Below are 17,587 nucleotides of genomic sequence, written 5' to 3'. Positions count from 1 at the left end.
CTTCTGTGTGGGTGAGGGTAGAAAATGCAAGAGGAAACCAGCAAAACCAGTCCTTTAGCTGGCCAGTTTAAGTACCTTGCCATTTACATATAGAAAGAGACAAATGGGTGGGCCTTTTCCCACCCCAGCTGGCTGAGTGCCACCAGTCACCCTAGGATGGGGAGCAACAGGCCAAGTGTGTGTGTGTGTGTGTGTGTGTGTGTGTGTGAGAGAGAGAGAGAGAGAGAGAGAGAGAGAGAGAGAGTGTGTTTTTTAGCTGATGCTGGAAGCCGGAGACACAGAGGTTTATATTGTTCTGTGCTGAACCCAAAGCTGAGCCTGGGGCTCTCCTGGGGACCTAAGGGAAGTCTGTGGGGAGAAATGCTGGGGGGTTGATGCCACGAACCTCTCTCCATCCCCTGCTCAGGTTGTTCATGTGCATAAATAAAACCGTAGTTCCGAAAGACACCACAGTCTCTACAGACCTTCATTCCCAGGAAAGTAACCCCTGGGAAAATCACAGGCATCCCAGAGTCTCTCACCACTCAGAGACTGGGGTTCCTGTAGTTTAAGTCTACCAATTCTGCTTCTGTCCAGACTCTTTCCAGTTCCGTGTTGTGCAGCTATTTCATCAGATCATCTCCTTTAGGAGCATTGCCAAACAAGGCACATTCAAATGGGGTCTTGAGACTGGCGACCTCCCTCTCAGGGCAGAGCGAGCAAGGACACAAAGGTTTCCTTTACTTTGAAACTTCGGGAGCCCCAACTGCCAGCAAGCGTGACTGTAAGTATACAGAGGTGACTTTCAGGGAGACACGGCGCAAGGAGGGTCATTGTAGCTCAATTATTAACTGGGCTGGAGGGGGGACCCCTGACTTTACTGGAATGCGGCCTCCCTCAACGGCCATGTTCCGGATGCCAGGGAATGTGCCGGAACTGTGCGCAAAGGTTAATGGATTCATACTCCATGCAAAACGTAGCCCTCCAAACTCGGGTCTCTGAGAGGGCTTTTTCCAAGCATTGCAGTACTATCCCCGCCTTGCTGCTAACCCAGTTCCCCAGTTGTTGCCTTAAGGGGGAAAGAAGGGATTCCTTTGATTTAAATGGCACAGGGAGAGCCCAGGTCTGCTCAGTTTCTCAAGGGAAGGCACAGGGCGAGGCAGAAGTCACCTCATGTTACCCAGTTGCCTTTCCTACAAATACTGAAATGCTGTGGTCCCTCGCTGGTGAGCAGGAGAGCACTCTGTACGCCTGCAGGGGCACTGTTTATCATCTTTGCCGATTCACAGATGCCAGGACTTAGTCCGCTCAAGAAATAAAGGAGCTCCAATCTAGAACTTACTCTGGTGACCCCTAGCACCCTTTCCAAAGAAAGGAGAGATGGATTTGGGCCCTGGCCACCAATGCCTCTGACTGCCACAAAAAACAGGCAATGTGTGCCCTCATTCAACCCTCCAGAATGATATGTCCAAACGTCAGCAACAAGGAATTGCAACGGAAAATGGTTAATATGGATTATGTTGGCGTAATGTGCTCCTAAAGTAGCACTAAAGAGATTAGGAGAAATATAATGGGGAGAGGGAAGACATTTACTAATCCTATTTATTTTGGAATCAATTCTTACTCCTTTGTTTATTTATTGCATTCCTATCTAATTCTTCTCCTCCAAGAAGCTCAAGGTGATATATACAGCTTCCTCTCCTCATTTCACAACAACCCTGTGATGTAGATTAGACTGAGAGGCAGTGACTGGTCCAAGCTCACCCAGGGATCTTCATGGCCAGGCAGGGATTTGGTCTCCTAGCTCCCAAGCCCGCACTAAACCACTAAATAACCATTGTCCATTATAGTGCTGGGTGCACACCCAGCCCTGCACCATGATCTCCTCCGGAGGCAATGTCACCTACTGCACCCACTACAATGCTTTTCCCAATTAGAGCTTCATTTGAAATGTATTTGGGGGAGGGGGATCTTTAAGGAAAGATCAGCAACAGCAGCCAAGTTTCCATAGGAGGCAGGTGCCCCACCGCCACCACTCACGGGCTCTGCCCCTCCAAAGCCAAGCCCTGAGGAAGTGGACAGCCCCCTCACAACTAGGCAGGGCAGTGGAGAGGCCCAACAGACTAGGCCAGCGCTCCACAGGAGCTGACTGCGCACTGGGGGATCTTTCCAGGAATACCCCACAATGCACAGTGGTTCCTCAGCTAACCAGAAGCTGCGGAAGGCATATCCCCCAAAGGCAGGAAGTATAGATGTAGGTGAAGCTCTTCCAAGCCAGCCTGGGGAAACAATTCCAGGGCTTCTTATAAAACCCCAATTTTAAATCAGAGGAGAGTTTTCAAAGTCTGAAAGTTCTTCCCCGGCTCAGGTTGAAATCCAAGCCGGAGGAGAATTCACGGCTTCTCTCATCACCAACAATCTCCAATATTCAAGACCCTTTTCCTAACACTCTCCCCCCTGTCCGCTAAAGGGCACAGAGCAATGGCAGGAGTAGCAGCAACCGACAAGCCCGAGCCAAGCACAAGAGTGGCAGCACTCTCCCCTCCTGCAGTTTCCAGCAACTGGTATTCAGAAGCATTGCTGCCTGTGACCTTGGAGGCAGAACACAGCTATGGATAGCTCTCTCCTCCATTAATGTGCCCAGTCCTCTTTTAAAACCGCCTAGCTTGGTGGCCATCACTGCCTCTTACAGGAGCGAGTTCCATAGTTTAACTATGCGTTGCATAAAGAAGTCCTTTCTTTTCTCTGCCCTGAATCTTCCAACATTCAGCTCCATTGGCTATCCACAAGTTCAAGTGTCCTGAGAGAGGGAGAGTTTATTTGTCTCTCTAATTCACTTTCTCCATGCCATGCCTCATTGTATAAACTTGTATCTTAATCACCTCTTTCTCGCCTTTTTATCTGAAATAAAAAGTCCCAAACTTTTCTTCATAGGGGACTCTCTCCGTCCCTCCATATTTCAAGGACTTTCAAGATGACCGTCCTATATTTGAAGAAGTCCTTTATTAGAACTTCTCTCCAACCCAAGATAAAGGAGCAGGGGCCTTGAACCTGCCCATCAATAGTTAGCACCTGGAGAGCAGACTGAGCAGGTCACCTCGCCCACCTGACCAGGTAAGGCCTTAAGGGGAAGGGGAGGAGGGTGTTTCGGGCAGAGGGGCTTGTCTTCCAAGCCTCAGGAAATGAACCAAATTATTCTGGCCCTCAGCAAGCGGGGGCAAGCTCAGCCATCTCTGCCAATAAGTGAGAAGCTACAGAAAATACAGACATAACTATAGACAGATATTTGCATTTCCTTTATTGGAGGAGGGCAATACTTCGAATAATCCATTCTTCAATTCAGACACTAAATCTGGGGTTGTAGTCAGCCAAGACCAAATAAAATTAGGGATCCTAACTAACTCACATCCATTAACTTCAATAGGTCTACTCTGAGCAGGACTAGCGCTGAATAGCACTCTGGGTTTCCATGTTTTCCCTGCCCATGACTCAGAGTTTTCCATATGGATGGCCTGAAACTCAAGAGAGCTCATAGTTAAGCCATGTGTTATTTTGGGGTACAACAGACCCAGAGTCCTGGAGACACGGCAGGCTGTGAATTACGGTAAAATATGAGAAATAAGTATCTGAATTTTCAGACTGAAACGCAGCACCTGCCAATGCAGTGGACCCTGACCACTTCAACAAGAGTTGTTTGACAGTGGAATGGACATCCTAGGAAGGTGGTGGACTCTCTCTGTTTGTTTGACAGAGGCTGGAGGGTCATCTGTTAAGGATTCTTTGGCTGTGAGTCCTGTATTGCAAGGGGCTGGACTACATGGCCCTTGGCTATACCTTCCACACTACAGTTCTATGATTCTACAGCCTCAAAGAGCAGGAGCCAACCAGCGTGGATTGAACTGCGTGTTTGATGCCGCCACCGACTTCTTTTGTGCCATGTGCACGGATCAGGACCACACCTCCAGTGTAGCTCCCACTGGGGATCTCACCCACTCAGTTTGGCGGTAACTTACTAAAGGGCCCACCTGCTCAGCGCCCACCACTCCGAGAGGCTGGAAGGGAGCCACGCACATGTTACTCAGTCTTTCCTGCATCACAAAATAAGCAAGACGCAACCCAAGAACTCCCATAATCACATAATACACACACACACACAGTGCTCCCGTAGCAAAAGACAAGGAAGAGCAGCAATGGAAGGAGCTCCTGCAACAGTTTAGAAGGGTTATGAAACATTTGTACAAGCAGAGAAATCCTCCCTTGCCATGCACCCAAACCAGTAACGTCTCCTAGGAGAGAACGGCCTCGGAATGGGACCCACACAGACACCATTTTTCTGTTCAGGCAGGTCAAGTCGATGAAATGAAAACAGGATTGCCAGGTCATCATGTGAGCGTCAGGCGCTCCTCGGGGAAAGTTATGACTCTTCAGAGCCAGAAAGCAAAAGACCGAGAGGGAGAGAGACAGACAGACAGACAGACAGACAGATAGACAGACAGCTTCACCACTGAACTGACAGCATCGGAGAGCATTTTGCTGCAGTGACTATTTACCTCAAGTTGTCTTGCTTCATGTCCCGTGTTGAAAAACTGTGCCTGAGGTACCAGGAGAAAACTCCTTGGCTGTCAAAAATCCTTGGGAGATTCAGTCGCTTCCTCAGCTGGGGCAGGGCAAAGGCCAGAGGCAACATGCCCCCAGAGTTATACTTACACACACACAAACATGCACACACACACTTTGTTGCCAGCTCCAGAGCAGCAGCCGAAGCAGCTGCTGCTCCTTGGCCGTTGTCAATTGCAAAAAAATGAGGGTTGCTCCAGGCACAGGTGGCCAAACTGCTGGAGCTGCCTCCTTGCGCCCGCCCCCTGAGGCTTCTGGCCAATCGCTGAAGCAACAGGAAAGCCTGCCAAACAGCTGGGCTTTCCCCTTAACCCTTGACAAAACGTCACAAAACAGTCACCGATTCCTTGCTAACGCAGAAGCCCGTAGGAGGGATTGCAAATGAGCTTTGTGGGGAACAGGGATTCTTTCTTTCATCGGATTATCCACTGAAAGGGTCATCCAGACTGAATGAGGGGAAAATACGAGCCAGGAAAATGGTTGACGGTGCTGTCATGTGCTGCTTTGCAGCGGGTTGGACTAGATGACCCTTGGATCCCTTGCAACTCGACGATTCTATGGTTCTATGTGGACGCTGTCTTTGTGTGGGTTGTATATACCCACTGTGAATGGTCTATGTATGCATGCTGTGTGCAGTACTTTTCCGGTTAATTTTTTTTTGAGGTGCCCATACTCCTATTTTGATAAAAGTGCCAAAGGTTCCAGCAAAAAATGGCTGCCATGGGCAAGAAAAGTCCTGTACATACTCTATATGTGGGTTTAAATATATCCCTTACATCTGGCTGAGAGGTTTTGGGGGAGAGCTCATGCCACCTCTGCCCACCACAGCGAGAAGAGCTAACTGTGGGTTTAAACACAAGGATTCATGTGACTCAGAGGAACATAAGCCACTTTGGAGAGTCACATTAGTACATTCCAAAATCTACCTTCCGTTTTCTTGAAATGTTTTCTTCCTCTGAGAACAAGTTTCTTCCTCAATTCTCAGGGTAATTGAGAATTTCTTGAGAACTCGAAGATTGTGGGGCTTTGTGGCCTAAGGTGGTGCATCTGTCTGCACACGTTCCACCACCTCAGAAGGTGATGGATTCTCCTTCCCTGGAAAGGTTGAATGCGCGCATCTGTCAGGGAATCTTAAGCCTTAAGCTGCAATTCCTGCATTGCAGGGGGTTGGTCTGGATGACCCTTGGGGGTCCCTTCCAACCCTACAATTTTGTTTCTATCTCTCATACTGAAAAGCAGCTTTGCTTGTCAGCCACCAGAGCACTGCCATTTTGGCCCCAAACAGGGGTGTCATCTAGGGGGCCGGGGGGCAGTCCCCCCATATTTCAACTTTGTGACAATCCTCAAAAGGACACACCAGGGCGCCTTTCAGGAAGGTGGTTGGTAGTGGGGGGAATGGCGAGCCGAGTGTGCCTGGCCAGGTTGGGGGCGCCCGTGTGTGATGTCATGCCCCCCAATGTTGGGGGCAACTCAGCAAGTCTGGCCCGAAACAAGACACCCCTTCCCTCAGCTCCAGATCCCCACCCTGCCCCATTCCCAAAAGACTTCAGTACCTGCCACAGGTACTGTGGGGGAGGCAGCGGCTAGGGAAGAGAGCTGTGGAAGCTGAGGGCGGTTGCTTTCCATCAAGCATCACCTTTGACTAGAAGCTGCACGAAGATCCAGGTGGACCACATCCAAGCATTTCTGCCTCTATTAATAAAAAGGTGGCTGGGTTTTGCACACACCCTCCTGTCTTCAAAGGTGGGCTGCGTTCCCTCTGGCACCCCTCTGCTTGGGGCTAACAGGTTTTCCACAGCTCTGCAAACCTCCGGGCTTCCTCAAGTCTGGCAGCCCTCTCCATTTTGTCAAAGGGCAGGACCATGTGGGCTATACAAGCTCCTTCCAACGTCAGAAAGTTAGGCTGTACCTAGAAACCTTATCCATCCAAGTTATGCATTTCCTACAATAAACAACTTAATTATTATTTATTATTTATTTTTTATAATTATTATTTATTATTATTTTTTACCTGCAAACATCTGTGTGTGTAAGAGAGAGAGTCTATTCTCTCACCCAGATTTGCCAGCTCAAATGCTACCTAATGAAAAGTGTTAGTTAGTTTTGCCCCTGTTCCCCCTTTACTCACTTCCCAACAATATGAAACCCATTATTCCCTCTAGGACTGAGAACACAACCATCCCTTCAACGCAACCCACCCTTAATCTGAAACATGTGCACAAGCCTGGATTCGAAGGTCCAGAAATCGCAACTGCTTCGTGTGGGACCCTCTCGGTTTAATTGCACACACCAAAGAAAGACTTTGATCCCTGATGCCTCCCTTGCCAGCTCCGCAGCTGTGTTTTCTCACCTGCCAAATGGCAAAGAGCAATCTGAGAAACCTCCCAAGAGCATCATCCTTTCCAACCATCACACAGGGCGGTTCCCTCTCCCAGACGACCTGTCACACCAGCACTGACCAAGAGGAAGCCATCAGCAAAAGTTACAAAGTATTTCAAAGCTCCTTGGTTTCTCTAAGACACCCCACCCAGTACAAGGTTAGAAGGAAGCGCAGGGTCTTCACGCAAGCCCAATTTCGATGCTTCCCTCTTCAAAGCTGCACCGTCTTTGAAACAACTCTAAGCCAACTTTTCCACTGTAAAGTAGGGTACCCACAAAAAAGGCAAGTCAAAAAATATGGTACAGATTAAAGAGAAGACCTCAGAAAGCTGGACAGAGTAGGTTTCATCCAGCAGTGCTCTTCTTATTTATCCCATCGACAAGAGCTATAAACTGCTTATTCAACAAAAATCTTCAAGCGCCTCGCAAAACATGATGCACAATTTTCATGGCAAAATGCTGATAAAACCAAAAGCCAACATAAGATTTTGAGAAAATTGAGAAATCTTAATAAACTTGGTGAGGTTTAGAATCTAGTGGAAGAAGCTGTTGAACCAGCTAGTCCCACCACCCTTCTGAGTAATACCCCTCCTCACCCTCTCACTATATATAAGGGTCTCGTGACTTCTGTTTCAGTGTATCTGAAGAAGTGTGCATGCACACGAAAGCTCATACCAAGAAAAAACTTAGTTGGTCTCTAAGGTGCTACTGGAAGGAATTTTTTTATTTTGTTTTGACTACAGCAGACCAACATGGCTACCTACCCGTAACTACAGCTAGTCTAGTGTCTTTGCTAAAGGTGACTAGTTAGGTCCTTGCCATTTACATGTCCAGAGAGTTACCTCTGTTCCCATAGAGAAAATTGGCTGGGCCTTTTCCCACCTCACCTGGCAGGATACCAGCAGTCAAGAGGGAAAGGGGAGCTGTGTAAGAGTTGGTATGAGAGAGAAGGGGGAGAGAGATGGATTGTGCTGCATGCTGGAGACACAGAGGCTTTTCTTGTTCTGTGCCGGACTTGGAGCTTCCCCAGGAACTCAACGAGGAGCCAACATCTATTGGGGTGTTAACTCTGTGAGCCTCTCCATCCTATGCTCAGCTTGGATGTATGGGTAAAGAAAACCATACATCCCAAGACACCACAGTCTCCTTTGTCCTTCCCCTCCAAGGAAACCGAACCCTGAGGAAGCATGCAACATTATTTACAAGACAGCAAGTCCCTTTGAGCTCACTGCATTAGATGTGCACAGGATGGCACTGAGACAGCCCACAAATTTCACCATGTAAATATATACATAGTGCTTCATTCCTTTGCTGTAGGGGGGTCAGACTAAATGACTCTTGGGGTCCCTCCCACCTCTACATTTCAAGGATTCTGTGTCACATGTAATGAAGCTGGATGTGGCGAAACCCAACCAAGTCAATGAACTGAAAGCCGGGAAGTGAATTGAAAGGAGGCTCCCCGCTACTGAAGTCTCCATAAGAAGCGAGAGGTATCGGAAACTCTGCCACATGGTTGGCATGCTCAGGAACAACCTCTCTGTGTCAGTGGTTTCCTAACCATAACCCTGCATTGAGCTCAACTGCTTAATGATGCAGCCACAGCCTCTTCCTGCCTTGCCGCCATCTCCTCCTCCTCCTCTGCCACTGGGGGGGGGGAAGCCACATCCAGCCCCCGGCATCCTCCTTGAACCTGTATTTCCAAACACCACAGAAAGCGGGGGCTCCTTAGGAACTGATCTCCCAAATGAAGCTTCAGTTCCTCCAACCTGATCCTTATGCTGAAGGTGAGCAGAGACGGGCGTTTCCAGGGAATGCGGAGGAAGGGGGCAGGGGCAGGGGGCTTCCTTAGCGGGCGGCGAGAGCCCCAGTTATGTTTCCCCTTGGGAGGAAGTGGGAGGCTTGTGGGCCAAAGGGTTGCGGCGAAGGTGCTGGAATTGTCTGTGCAAATACATTTTAAAATAGCTGGCTTTGTTGCAACACAACCCAAATGGGCATTAAGCCTCACAGCCTGACCATCTGCAAGGCCTGCTTTCGCCAGGGAGAGAAAAAGCAAAACGTGGAGTGACTTTGGGACAACTGCGATTCGACCTATCCACCATTAACCCCCCAACTACCGCCCCCACCCCCAAAAAATGTGCTTGTGGGGGAGCCCAAACTGGATCAGGACTGGGCACTATTTCACTGTTTCCAACCAGGGCCCCCTAGATCAACTAAAACAATAGAACTACTTAAATAACTGGCCAATCATGTCGGTTCTGACCCCCCCCCCTCACACACACAAATGCCCTGCCAACTCGAAAAAAATTCTGGCTACGCCATGCTTCCATGACAACTTGAATCTCGCCCCCTCCCCAAAGCATACATGGATGGTGCACATATGGTTTTTCCCTATGAACTGTTGGGGGGGACAGTTTACATCAGGAAAGTGGCAATGATGAAGCCCCTTTGAACCTAAACACAATGCCTTCCATCTGGAAGAGGGGTGGCCACTTTTCTATTGGGGATGGTGAATGTTGTAGATTCAATAATGGGTCTCTGGGCATGTTCTTCCATAAAATGGAGTACCTTTCTTCAGTAGCCTAGTTAGGAGGTGACGTGTGTGTGTGTGTGTGTGTGTGTGTGTGTGTGTGTGTCTGTTTAAAACAGACATCAAGGTACCATTGCAGAAGGATGTACAGTGGTACCTCAGGTTAAGTACTTAATTTGTTCTGGAGGTCCGTTCTTAACCTGAAACTGTTCTTAACCTGAAGCACCACTTTAGCTAATGGGGCTTCCCGCTGCCGCCGTGCCGCCGGAGCACAATTTCTGTTCTCATCCTGAAGCAAAGTTCTTAACCCGAGGTACTATTTCTGGGTTAGCGGAGTCTGTAACCTAAAGCGTATGTAACCTGAAGCGTATGTAACCCGAGGCACCACTGTACTCTTAATTGCCAAGCATACACCTGACAGAATAGAAAACTTTTCAGCAGGCGTTTAAAAGTTGGCACAGAATGCACCTCTCTATCGGCAGAGAGTTCCGCAGGCCTGGGCTGGTGACACTAAAGGCTCGGCTTCTCATTGCTGTCACTTGAGCCTTGGGGAACAACCAGCGATGCTCCTGCAGATGATCTTGGCAACTGAGTCAGGACAGAAGGGTTCAGGCACTCCCTACAGTATTCTTGTCCAGGGCTTTATAAACTAACACAAGGACCTTGAGCCAGGCTCAGTAGTAGACGGGCAGCCGGTGCTGCCGTTTTAAGAATGGTGTCCCATGTTCTTGGCCAGATGCCCCCATCAGCAGCCTGGCTGCTTCATTCTGCCCCAGCTGGAGCTTCTGGACCAGGCTCAAGGGCAGCCCCACACAGAGCACATTGTATTAATGTCATTGACACAAGTCGTTTTAACATTAAACACATAGAATCAGAAGGGACCACGAGTATCATCAAGTCAAACCCCCTGCAATGCAGGAATCTTTCACCCACTATGGGTCTTGAACCCACAACTCTGAGATTAAGAGTCTCTTGCTTTACTGACTGAGCTACCTGTGGACAAGCCCCTTGTAGCCACCGGACTTACTACTACTACTACTACTACTACTACAGTGGTACCTCGGGTTAAGAACTTAATTTGTTCTGGAGGTCCGTTTTAACCTGAAATTGTTCTTAACCTGAGGCACCACTTTAGCTAATGGGGCCTCCCACTGCCGCTGCATCGCCACCGTGCAATTTCTGTTCTCATCCTGAAGCAAAGTTCTTAACCCAAGGTACTATTTCTGGGTTAGTGGAGTCTGTAACCTGAAGCGTCTGTAACGTGAAATGTCTGTAACCTGAGGTACCACCGTACTGCATTTATACACCGCCCTATTCACCAAGGAACCCAAGGTGGTGTATATGTTTCTCTATCTCCTCATTTAAATCTCACAAAAGACCTTCAAAGTTGGTTAGGCTAAGAGACAGCAACTGGCCCCCAAAGTCACACCCAGACAGCTTTGTGGCTAGGTGGGGATAAGATCCTTCATCTCTTCCAGGTGTGACGCTTTAACCGCTATGCCACACTGGCTTTTTGGCATTTTACAGGCACCACGAGGCCTAAGGCAGGCTTTGCCCCCCTGGTGCTTCTCTTTGGACTACAACTCCCATCAGCCCCCAGACAAAACATCTGGAGTGTGGCAGGTCAGGGAGGGCTGACACTGACCCTTGACTCCATTCTTCTGTATTCCAGAGGGGAAACATTGGGCGTCAGTGAGGCTTTCAAGACTTTTCCTTTCCTTTCCTCATCCAAACAAGGAACCAAAGAACTTGGGGGTTGGAAGCAGGAAATATTTCCCAGGCCCTAAACCTACAAAACTGAATGAGGCGCTGAAGAGGCAGCTGGCCAGCATGACCGAGGGCGAAACACTCAAGCTTCTATCTCGGCCCCAAAGGAGACCAACCGCTGGGGTGCTCCTGGCAGGAGGGGCTGGGAGGAGGCCCACATGCCAACAGCTTGCCTCAGCCAGCCTGATGAATGGGCAGCATTGAGCCGGGCCTACGCACAGGGGGGTATTAATAGCTCGTAACACAGCGCTGGGGAACGGCAGCCGACATCACCACCCAGGCGAGTGTGTGACACAACACAGGGAGAGGGAGGTCAGCCGATACAGGACTGGGGCCCTTTTTCACAGAGACGGAAGTGGGGGTTCAAAACTAGGAGACAAGAATCAACTGCTTCTTGTACAGTGGTACCTCAGGTTAAGAACTTTGCTTCAGGATGAGAACAGAAATTGTGCGGTGGCAGCGGGAGGTCCCATTAGCTAAAGTGGTACCTCAGGTTAAGAACAGTTTCAGGTTAAGAATGGACCTCCAGAACGAATTAAGTTCTTAACCCAAGGTACCACTGTACAATGAACTTGCCTCCACACTAGCTAGCTTGCATCACAGCTTCCTGTGTGCAGCCACCGCCTCAGTCTGAACCACCCCCCTGACTGTCATCAACTCATCTTCTCATGGAGGGGACCCAGGGGTCATCTAGTCCAACCCCCTGCAATTCAAGGAGCGCAGCTGAAGGATCCCTTTATTCCGGGCTAATCCATACGTTCAGGAGTTTAAAGGAGCCCCCTCACTTTACAGGCAGGAGTCACTGGGAAAGGAAAGCAGGGTGAGACATGGAATAAAAGCAGGGCCCTCCCAGAGCTTTCAGCTTTTCTTTTGTGCAGAAAAATGCCAGCACCTGCAGTTTTAATCCTGTGCCTTTTGGTAAGATGCATTTAAAAACAAGCAAACAAAAACTATGCCGCATTGTAGCACAGGAAGCAGGCCTTTTTACTGAAACAATGGTCTCTGAAAAAGGCTACAATTCAAGCAATTGGGGGGGGTAGCCAAGTCTTCTCCCTGGGGTCTTCTATGTGTGGCAGAAGGTTAACATTTAAACAAGCTTAAATTTGTTGTCTGTTAAAGGTTGCTGGGAATTAGTGAGAGATTTGTAAATTACAGTGCCCAGATTTCTTTGAGGAAAAAGACTGTGTAGGCTGTTCTAAGACAGAGGCACAGAGTCATAGAATTGTAGCGTCGGAAGGGACCACGAGGGTCATCTAGTCCAATCCCCTGCAATGGAGGAATCTTTTGCCCAACGTGGGTCTCGAACCCACAAGCCTGAGTCTCATGCTCTACCAAGTGAGTTATCAGGGACCCAGGCTTCCCCCATATGATGCATTTATTCAGCACTCACCCTAGTTTGCTCGCAGAAAGTTGGCAGAAAGTGGGGGACAGATTATATCCGGTCTTTACTGAGCATTGATTGGGGGGTGCGGTTTCCATGGCCATAAGCAGTTTGGGGCAGCAGGCTGGCAAACTCCTTCATTTGGGGAAGTTCTGCCAGGGAGTTTATCAGGGCTTCCCCCTTGAAGAGATGACTCAGGCATCATAGGCGTAAGAACTGGCACAAATCCCGGTTAGAAGCTGGCATGTGATGTCGTTCTTACGCGTGGGGCTTCTCCCTCAGGGACATCTGCAGCGAGAGCTCCTGCCCCGAGGAAGATTAATCCCACTTTACCATTCACACAGAGGTTTCAGAGGAGCTGAAGGAAATGTAATTCATACCAGGGGTGCAGCTTCTTCACATATGGGGTGGCGGCCAACTTAGGTTTGTCCTAAACTGCAAAGCTGCCTGTGACCCTGAGGTCCTCCCTTCTAGAACTGCCACTCTCCCCACACCCAACTTATTGAACCTCATTGCAGGGGGTTGGTCTAGATGTCCCTTGCGGTCCCTTCAAGCTCTACAATCCTATGATTCTATGTCAGTTCCCAGGGCTATGACACCATTAGGGGACCTGCTCCACCTCAAACCTCTCCTCTGCATGCAGATTCAGAAGCCTGCCTTATACCAAATCTGACCTTTGGTCCATCCAGCTTTCTACACCAACAGGCATTAGCAATCCAGAAACCTCTTCCTGGGAGATGGAACAGAATGGAATGGAAGGTACTGCTTCGGAACTCAGATGGTTGTGTTTTTTTAATGCTCTCTGTGTTCATAGATAAAAACTTCCAGCTCTCTGCAAGTAACTGAGAGTTGGCTTCCAGCCTCTCTCCCTGAGCTGCTGGCTTTCACCTTGCAGGGAGCTGTTTCAGCAGCCAAGCATTCCCCAAGGTGGCTTCTGTCTGAAGTCATTATTCAACAGCCTCTGCTGCCTGGAGGACTGTGTCCCACCTACCAGCCAGCTGTCTATAAAGAGGCACCCTGGTCCCCTTGACCATAAAAAGTCAGTGCGGTGTACTGGTTAAAGCCTTGGACCAGAAGCCAGGAGACCAAGGTTCAAATCCCCACGCTTCTCCATGAAGCTCACTGGGTGACCTTAGGCCAGAGGCAGATTTAGGGGAGTGTGACTGGTTTGCCCACACCGGGACTGCAGAGCCAAGAGGGTGCCTCAGTGGGCATCGAAACAATGACTTAGAAGGGAAGGCAAGAGGCAGGATGTGGCTGAATGATGGCATCGCACAGGGCACCACTGAAATTTGAAAGCCCAAAGTCCACCACTGCTTGGACAAGTCAGTTTCTTAGTCTAACCTATCTCACAGAGTTGTTGTGAGGATTAAACGGGGGGGGGGGGGGAGAACCACGTAGGCCGCCTCGAGATCCTTGGAGGTAGGGGTGCCAACTTGAATAAAATAAATGGGGGTGGCAGGTGAGCCCCGCCCCCGCATAATCAATCACAGGACTCGGGGCAGGCTCATCATTTGAATGGCAATGCCCGTCAACTTGGGAGGAGGGGGCTGGACGCTTTAAAAAAATGGGTGGGGGGACCGAAGGGACCTCGGACCCTAGGAGTTGGCGCCTATGCTTGGAGAACAGAAGGTGGAAGAGACATGCAAGAAATCATTAGGAAATGCAAGAAAGCAAATAAACTCAAATTAAAGTAAGTACCTGTAAAAGCAATGGAGCAAGTAAATCAGTCCAACCGCGTAAAGCGGGACCAAAGACAGAGCAGCGGGAAAAGCAGAGGCTGAAAGGGGCCGAATCCCGGACCGCGAGCGGGCGGGTGCTTACCTGGCTTCCCCCGGGACCCTCCACCACCCCCGACGCCTGCTTTGCGCGCCCGCAGCAGCCGCGAGAAGGAACGCCCGCAGGTCCTGCCTCCGCCGCCGGACAGGGCGCGCCGTCGGGAGCCTCTCGCTGCGCCCGGCCGCTCCATCCTCCGTCTGAGCCTTTGCGCCTCTGCGCCGCCTAGGCGAGGGAGATCCAGGGCCGGGCAGGCTCCTCCTCAACGACCACGCCCTCGCCGGGGAAGCAGAACCCGCTGGGGCTGCCCCGGGCTCGGAAGGGAGAGGAAAGGCACCGGTAGGGACGGGGCAACTCCGCTTTCAAGGCTCTTCCTCCCACGACCGAGCGCCAAAGACACCAGCAAGGCGCCACGTCGGGGAATCCGGCTTCGAAGAGCCTTCTTGGAAACGCCACTAGGGGGCAGCCCTGGCCCCTTTCCGAGCATCTGCCCAGCTGCTCCGTTGCCGTCCAACAGGTGAGGCCAGACAGGGAGGGGGGCGCTTAGGCCACTTCCAGAGTGATGCTGCTTTGCAGGTACGAAATGCGTCGCAGAACCCCCATGATGTCCTGGGGGCCTTTCGTTGCTGTCCATGCAAGCCTCCTTTGAAAACTGCTCAGGAAACTTCAGTTGGTCAAACGGCAGCGCTGAGACATTTCGCGTGGCACTAAACCGCTGGCATCTGGTTGCAGCTTCTTCGCCTTCCTGCTTCTCCCCAGGCTCAGTGAAGTGCTGTTCTCTCTGCCTTTAAAGCTCTGAATGGCCCTGGGTCCGTTTGCTCCCAAACCATCCCAGTAAGACCTGCACCAGCATTTGGTACTTCCAGGAGGCTGGCGGAGAGCCTTGCCATCCTTTGCCTTCCCTGGCATTTGCCTCTTGCTGCTGTCAGCCTCCTGTGGAGTACATCTGTGGGAGTCAGCTGAATGTCCTCTAGCATGGAAAGAAGACCCATCTCTGAACTGTGTTTAAGCCAGGCCCCTAGTGTGCAGCCAGACCAGTGCCAGAAACTTTATTAGCAATTAACACTTGTTTTGCATTGTATTTATATACTTAAACCTATATAGTTTTGTTTTTGCAATAGTGTTTGCCGGATTTTTGAACTTACTAATACTCTGTAGTTCCAATGTTTTGAATTTTGCTGTAAGCTGTTTTGTGGGAATGCAGCATATACTGTAAGTAAACGTCATCCATCCATCCATCCTCTGCTCAGGAGGGCCAATGGCACAACCGGTTCAGGCAATGAAAAGAAGGGGTGGGGCTTTCATGATGGTGGGGCCACCACCACCGAGGCCCTGGACCTGCCACTTTGGCCCAGTCTCCTTTCTCTTGACTTTTCTTTCCACAGGCTTTTAATATTTAGCTGTGCTGCTATTTTAAAAAAAAATATTTCCATTGCTGCTTTTACAATTGTTGGCTTTAATCTGTTGGCTCTTAGTATGCAGGCTGTTGTTTCTCATCTGTGTTTGGTTGGAAGCTGCTCTAAGTTGCTGTTACTAGACCAGCAGGATGAAGTGGTTAGAGCATCAGGCTAGGACAGAGGGGACCCAGCTTCAAATTCCTATTTGGGTTACTTTGGGCCAGTTACTCTTCCTCAGCCAACCTACCTTACAGGGCTGTTGTGAGTATCAAATGGGAGAAGAGGCAAAACTTCAGGCATGCTGGTCTATGTTCAGTCTGTGTTCTTTGCGGGAGTGGTACATGTTCACCAATACACATCTGCAAGGATAATTGCGATGTGGGGGGAGGCACTAATGGGAAAGGGTTGGCATGAAAGAGGGATGCTTCACCCACCCATCCCTCACACACTTCACTTTTCCCCAATGCCATTCCCACCTCAACAAGAGCCACTTTTAGTTTCAGAGCATGGTTTAAAAAATGGTGATGGTAGAGGGAGAGTATTTATAGGGGAGAAGGGATGGGCTTGGAAAGGGTTAAGTCCTGCCTGCCCCTCTCTCCTGCCTTGCACACCAAAACTTCCTCTTAATCCTCAAGAGGATGTTTGGGGCTGCAGTGGATTTCCTGCCTTGCTTAGGACTCTGGAAGCTATTTTCCAAAGTGCTGAACAACAAGAAGATTGGAGCTGGTTCGTGCTGCCTTTTTTTTGGGGGGGGGGAAGCTTTTCTTCCTTCAGGGGAGGGTTAACTCAAGTGACAAGTACAGCACCTGAGCCAGGAAACCCCAGGAGACCTCAGGCCCCCCCCCAAACTGCCACCTTCTTACAGTTCCTCCTCCTCCAGGGATTGTGAATGTGTTGCAAAGGCGATCCCTGCGTCCACACGGTACACAGATGAGCACTTTGTGATCCAGTTGTGTGTATTTCACAGTCGTGGACAAAATCTGTTTTCATGATTTTGTAGCGGGGGAACAAAGCCGTCCAGTACCAGGAAGATTAAATTAGAATTCCTCCAATGGTGGAGAAGGAGATTCCGTTAAAAACCTAAGAAGACCCCTTGCTGGATCAGGCCAAAGAGGGGGGCCCATCTAGTCCAGCATCCTCTTCTCACAGTGTCAGCCAGATTTCCCAAAGCGAAATTTCCAAGCAGGACCTGAGCACAAGAGCAACACTCTCCCCTCCTGTAGTTTCCAGTAACCCTCACCCTGGGTTGCAGCAGGTTAGACTAGATGAGCTCTGGTGTCTCTTCCAACCCTAACACTTTATAATTCTATGGTATTCGCTGCCTCTGAGTGAGGAATGCTAAGTTTTCTTGCCTTCCCCTCCCTGCTTGCAGAAGCTCTATAAATCAACCCAGGCACAAATGTTCAATGCGTATAATTCATACCCGTTGCAAAATGTGGGCAGAGTTGGTATGGATAGAGAATGTGAGGCGCTTTTGACATCTGCCTGCGGTCCAGATTTTGAATGCATGCCCCTCCGCAAACCATCAAGGGTCGCTGTGCTCAAAGCTTCTGCCGGGACGCTCAAGCAAGCAGGAGGCCTTCCTAGAGCTGGGTGACTATTCTGGGGCCGGAAATCATCGCTGGTGGGGGGGGGCAGGGAGGGCTTCAGAGGCGAGTGGAAACTTTCACAGCTGGGGAAGGCATGAAAATTCAGACTCTCCCAAGAGGAGAAGAAAGGAGATGTTGTGTAACTGTCTGACTGCACTTCTTATTTCAACGCAAG

At 49.9% G+C, this 17,587-nt stretch overlaps 1 protein-coding gene across 2 annotated transcripts in view; it reads right to left on the bottom strand.

Moving 5' to 3' along the window:
- The window catches only part of STARD8 (StAR related lipid transfer domain containing 8), a 66,227-nt gene that overhangs the window by 37,928 nt on the left and 10,712 nt on the right, over nucleotides 1-17,587 (bottom strand). The window contains exon 1 of one of the 2 annotated variants that reach the window (XM_053400314.1): nucleotides 14,475-14,807. The exons of the other annotated variant lie outside the window; for it this stretch is intronic. Coding sequence (XP_053256289.1) covers nucleotides 14,475-14,619 — 145 coding nt within the window. The 5' untranslated portion in view covers nucleotides 14,620-14,807. Of the gene's footprint in view, nucleotides 1-14,474; nucleotides 14,808-17,587 lie in introns of those variants that run through there. 2 annotated transcript variants of the gene reach the window in all.

Source organism: Podarcis raffonei, chromosome 8 (genome assembly GCF_027172205.1).
Source record: "Podarcis raffonei isolate rPodRaf1 chromosome 8, rPodRaf1.pri, whole genome shotgun sequence".
Classification (NCBI taxonomy): domain Eukaryota; kingdom Metazoa; phylum Chordata; class Lepidosauria; order Squamata; family Lacertidae; genus Podarcis; species Podarcis raffonei.
Note: the sequence above shows the minus strand (reverse complement) of the source record. Positions and strands in the feature narration are given on the sequence as shown.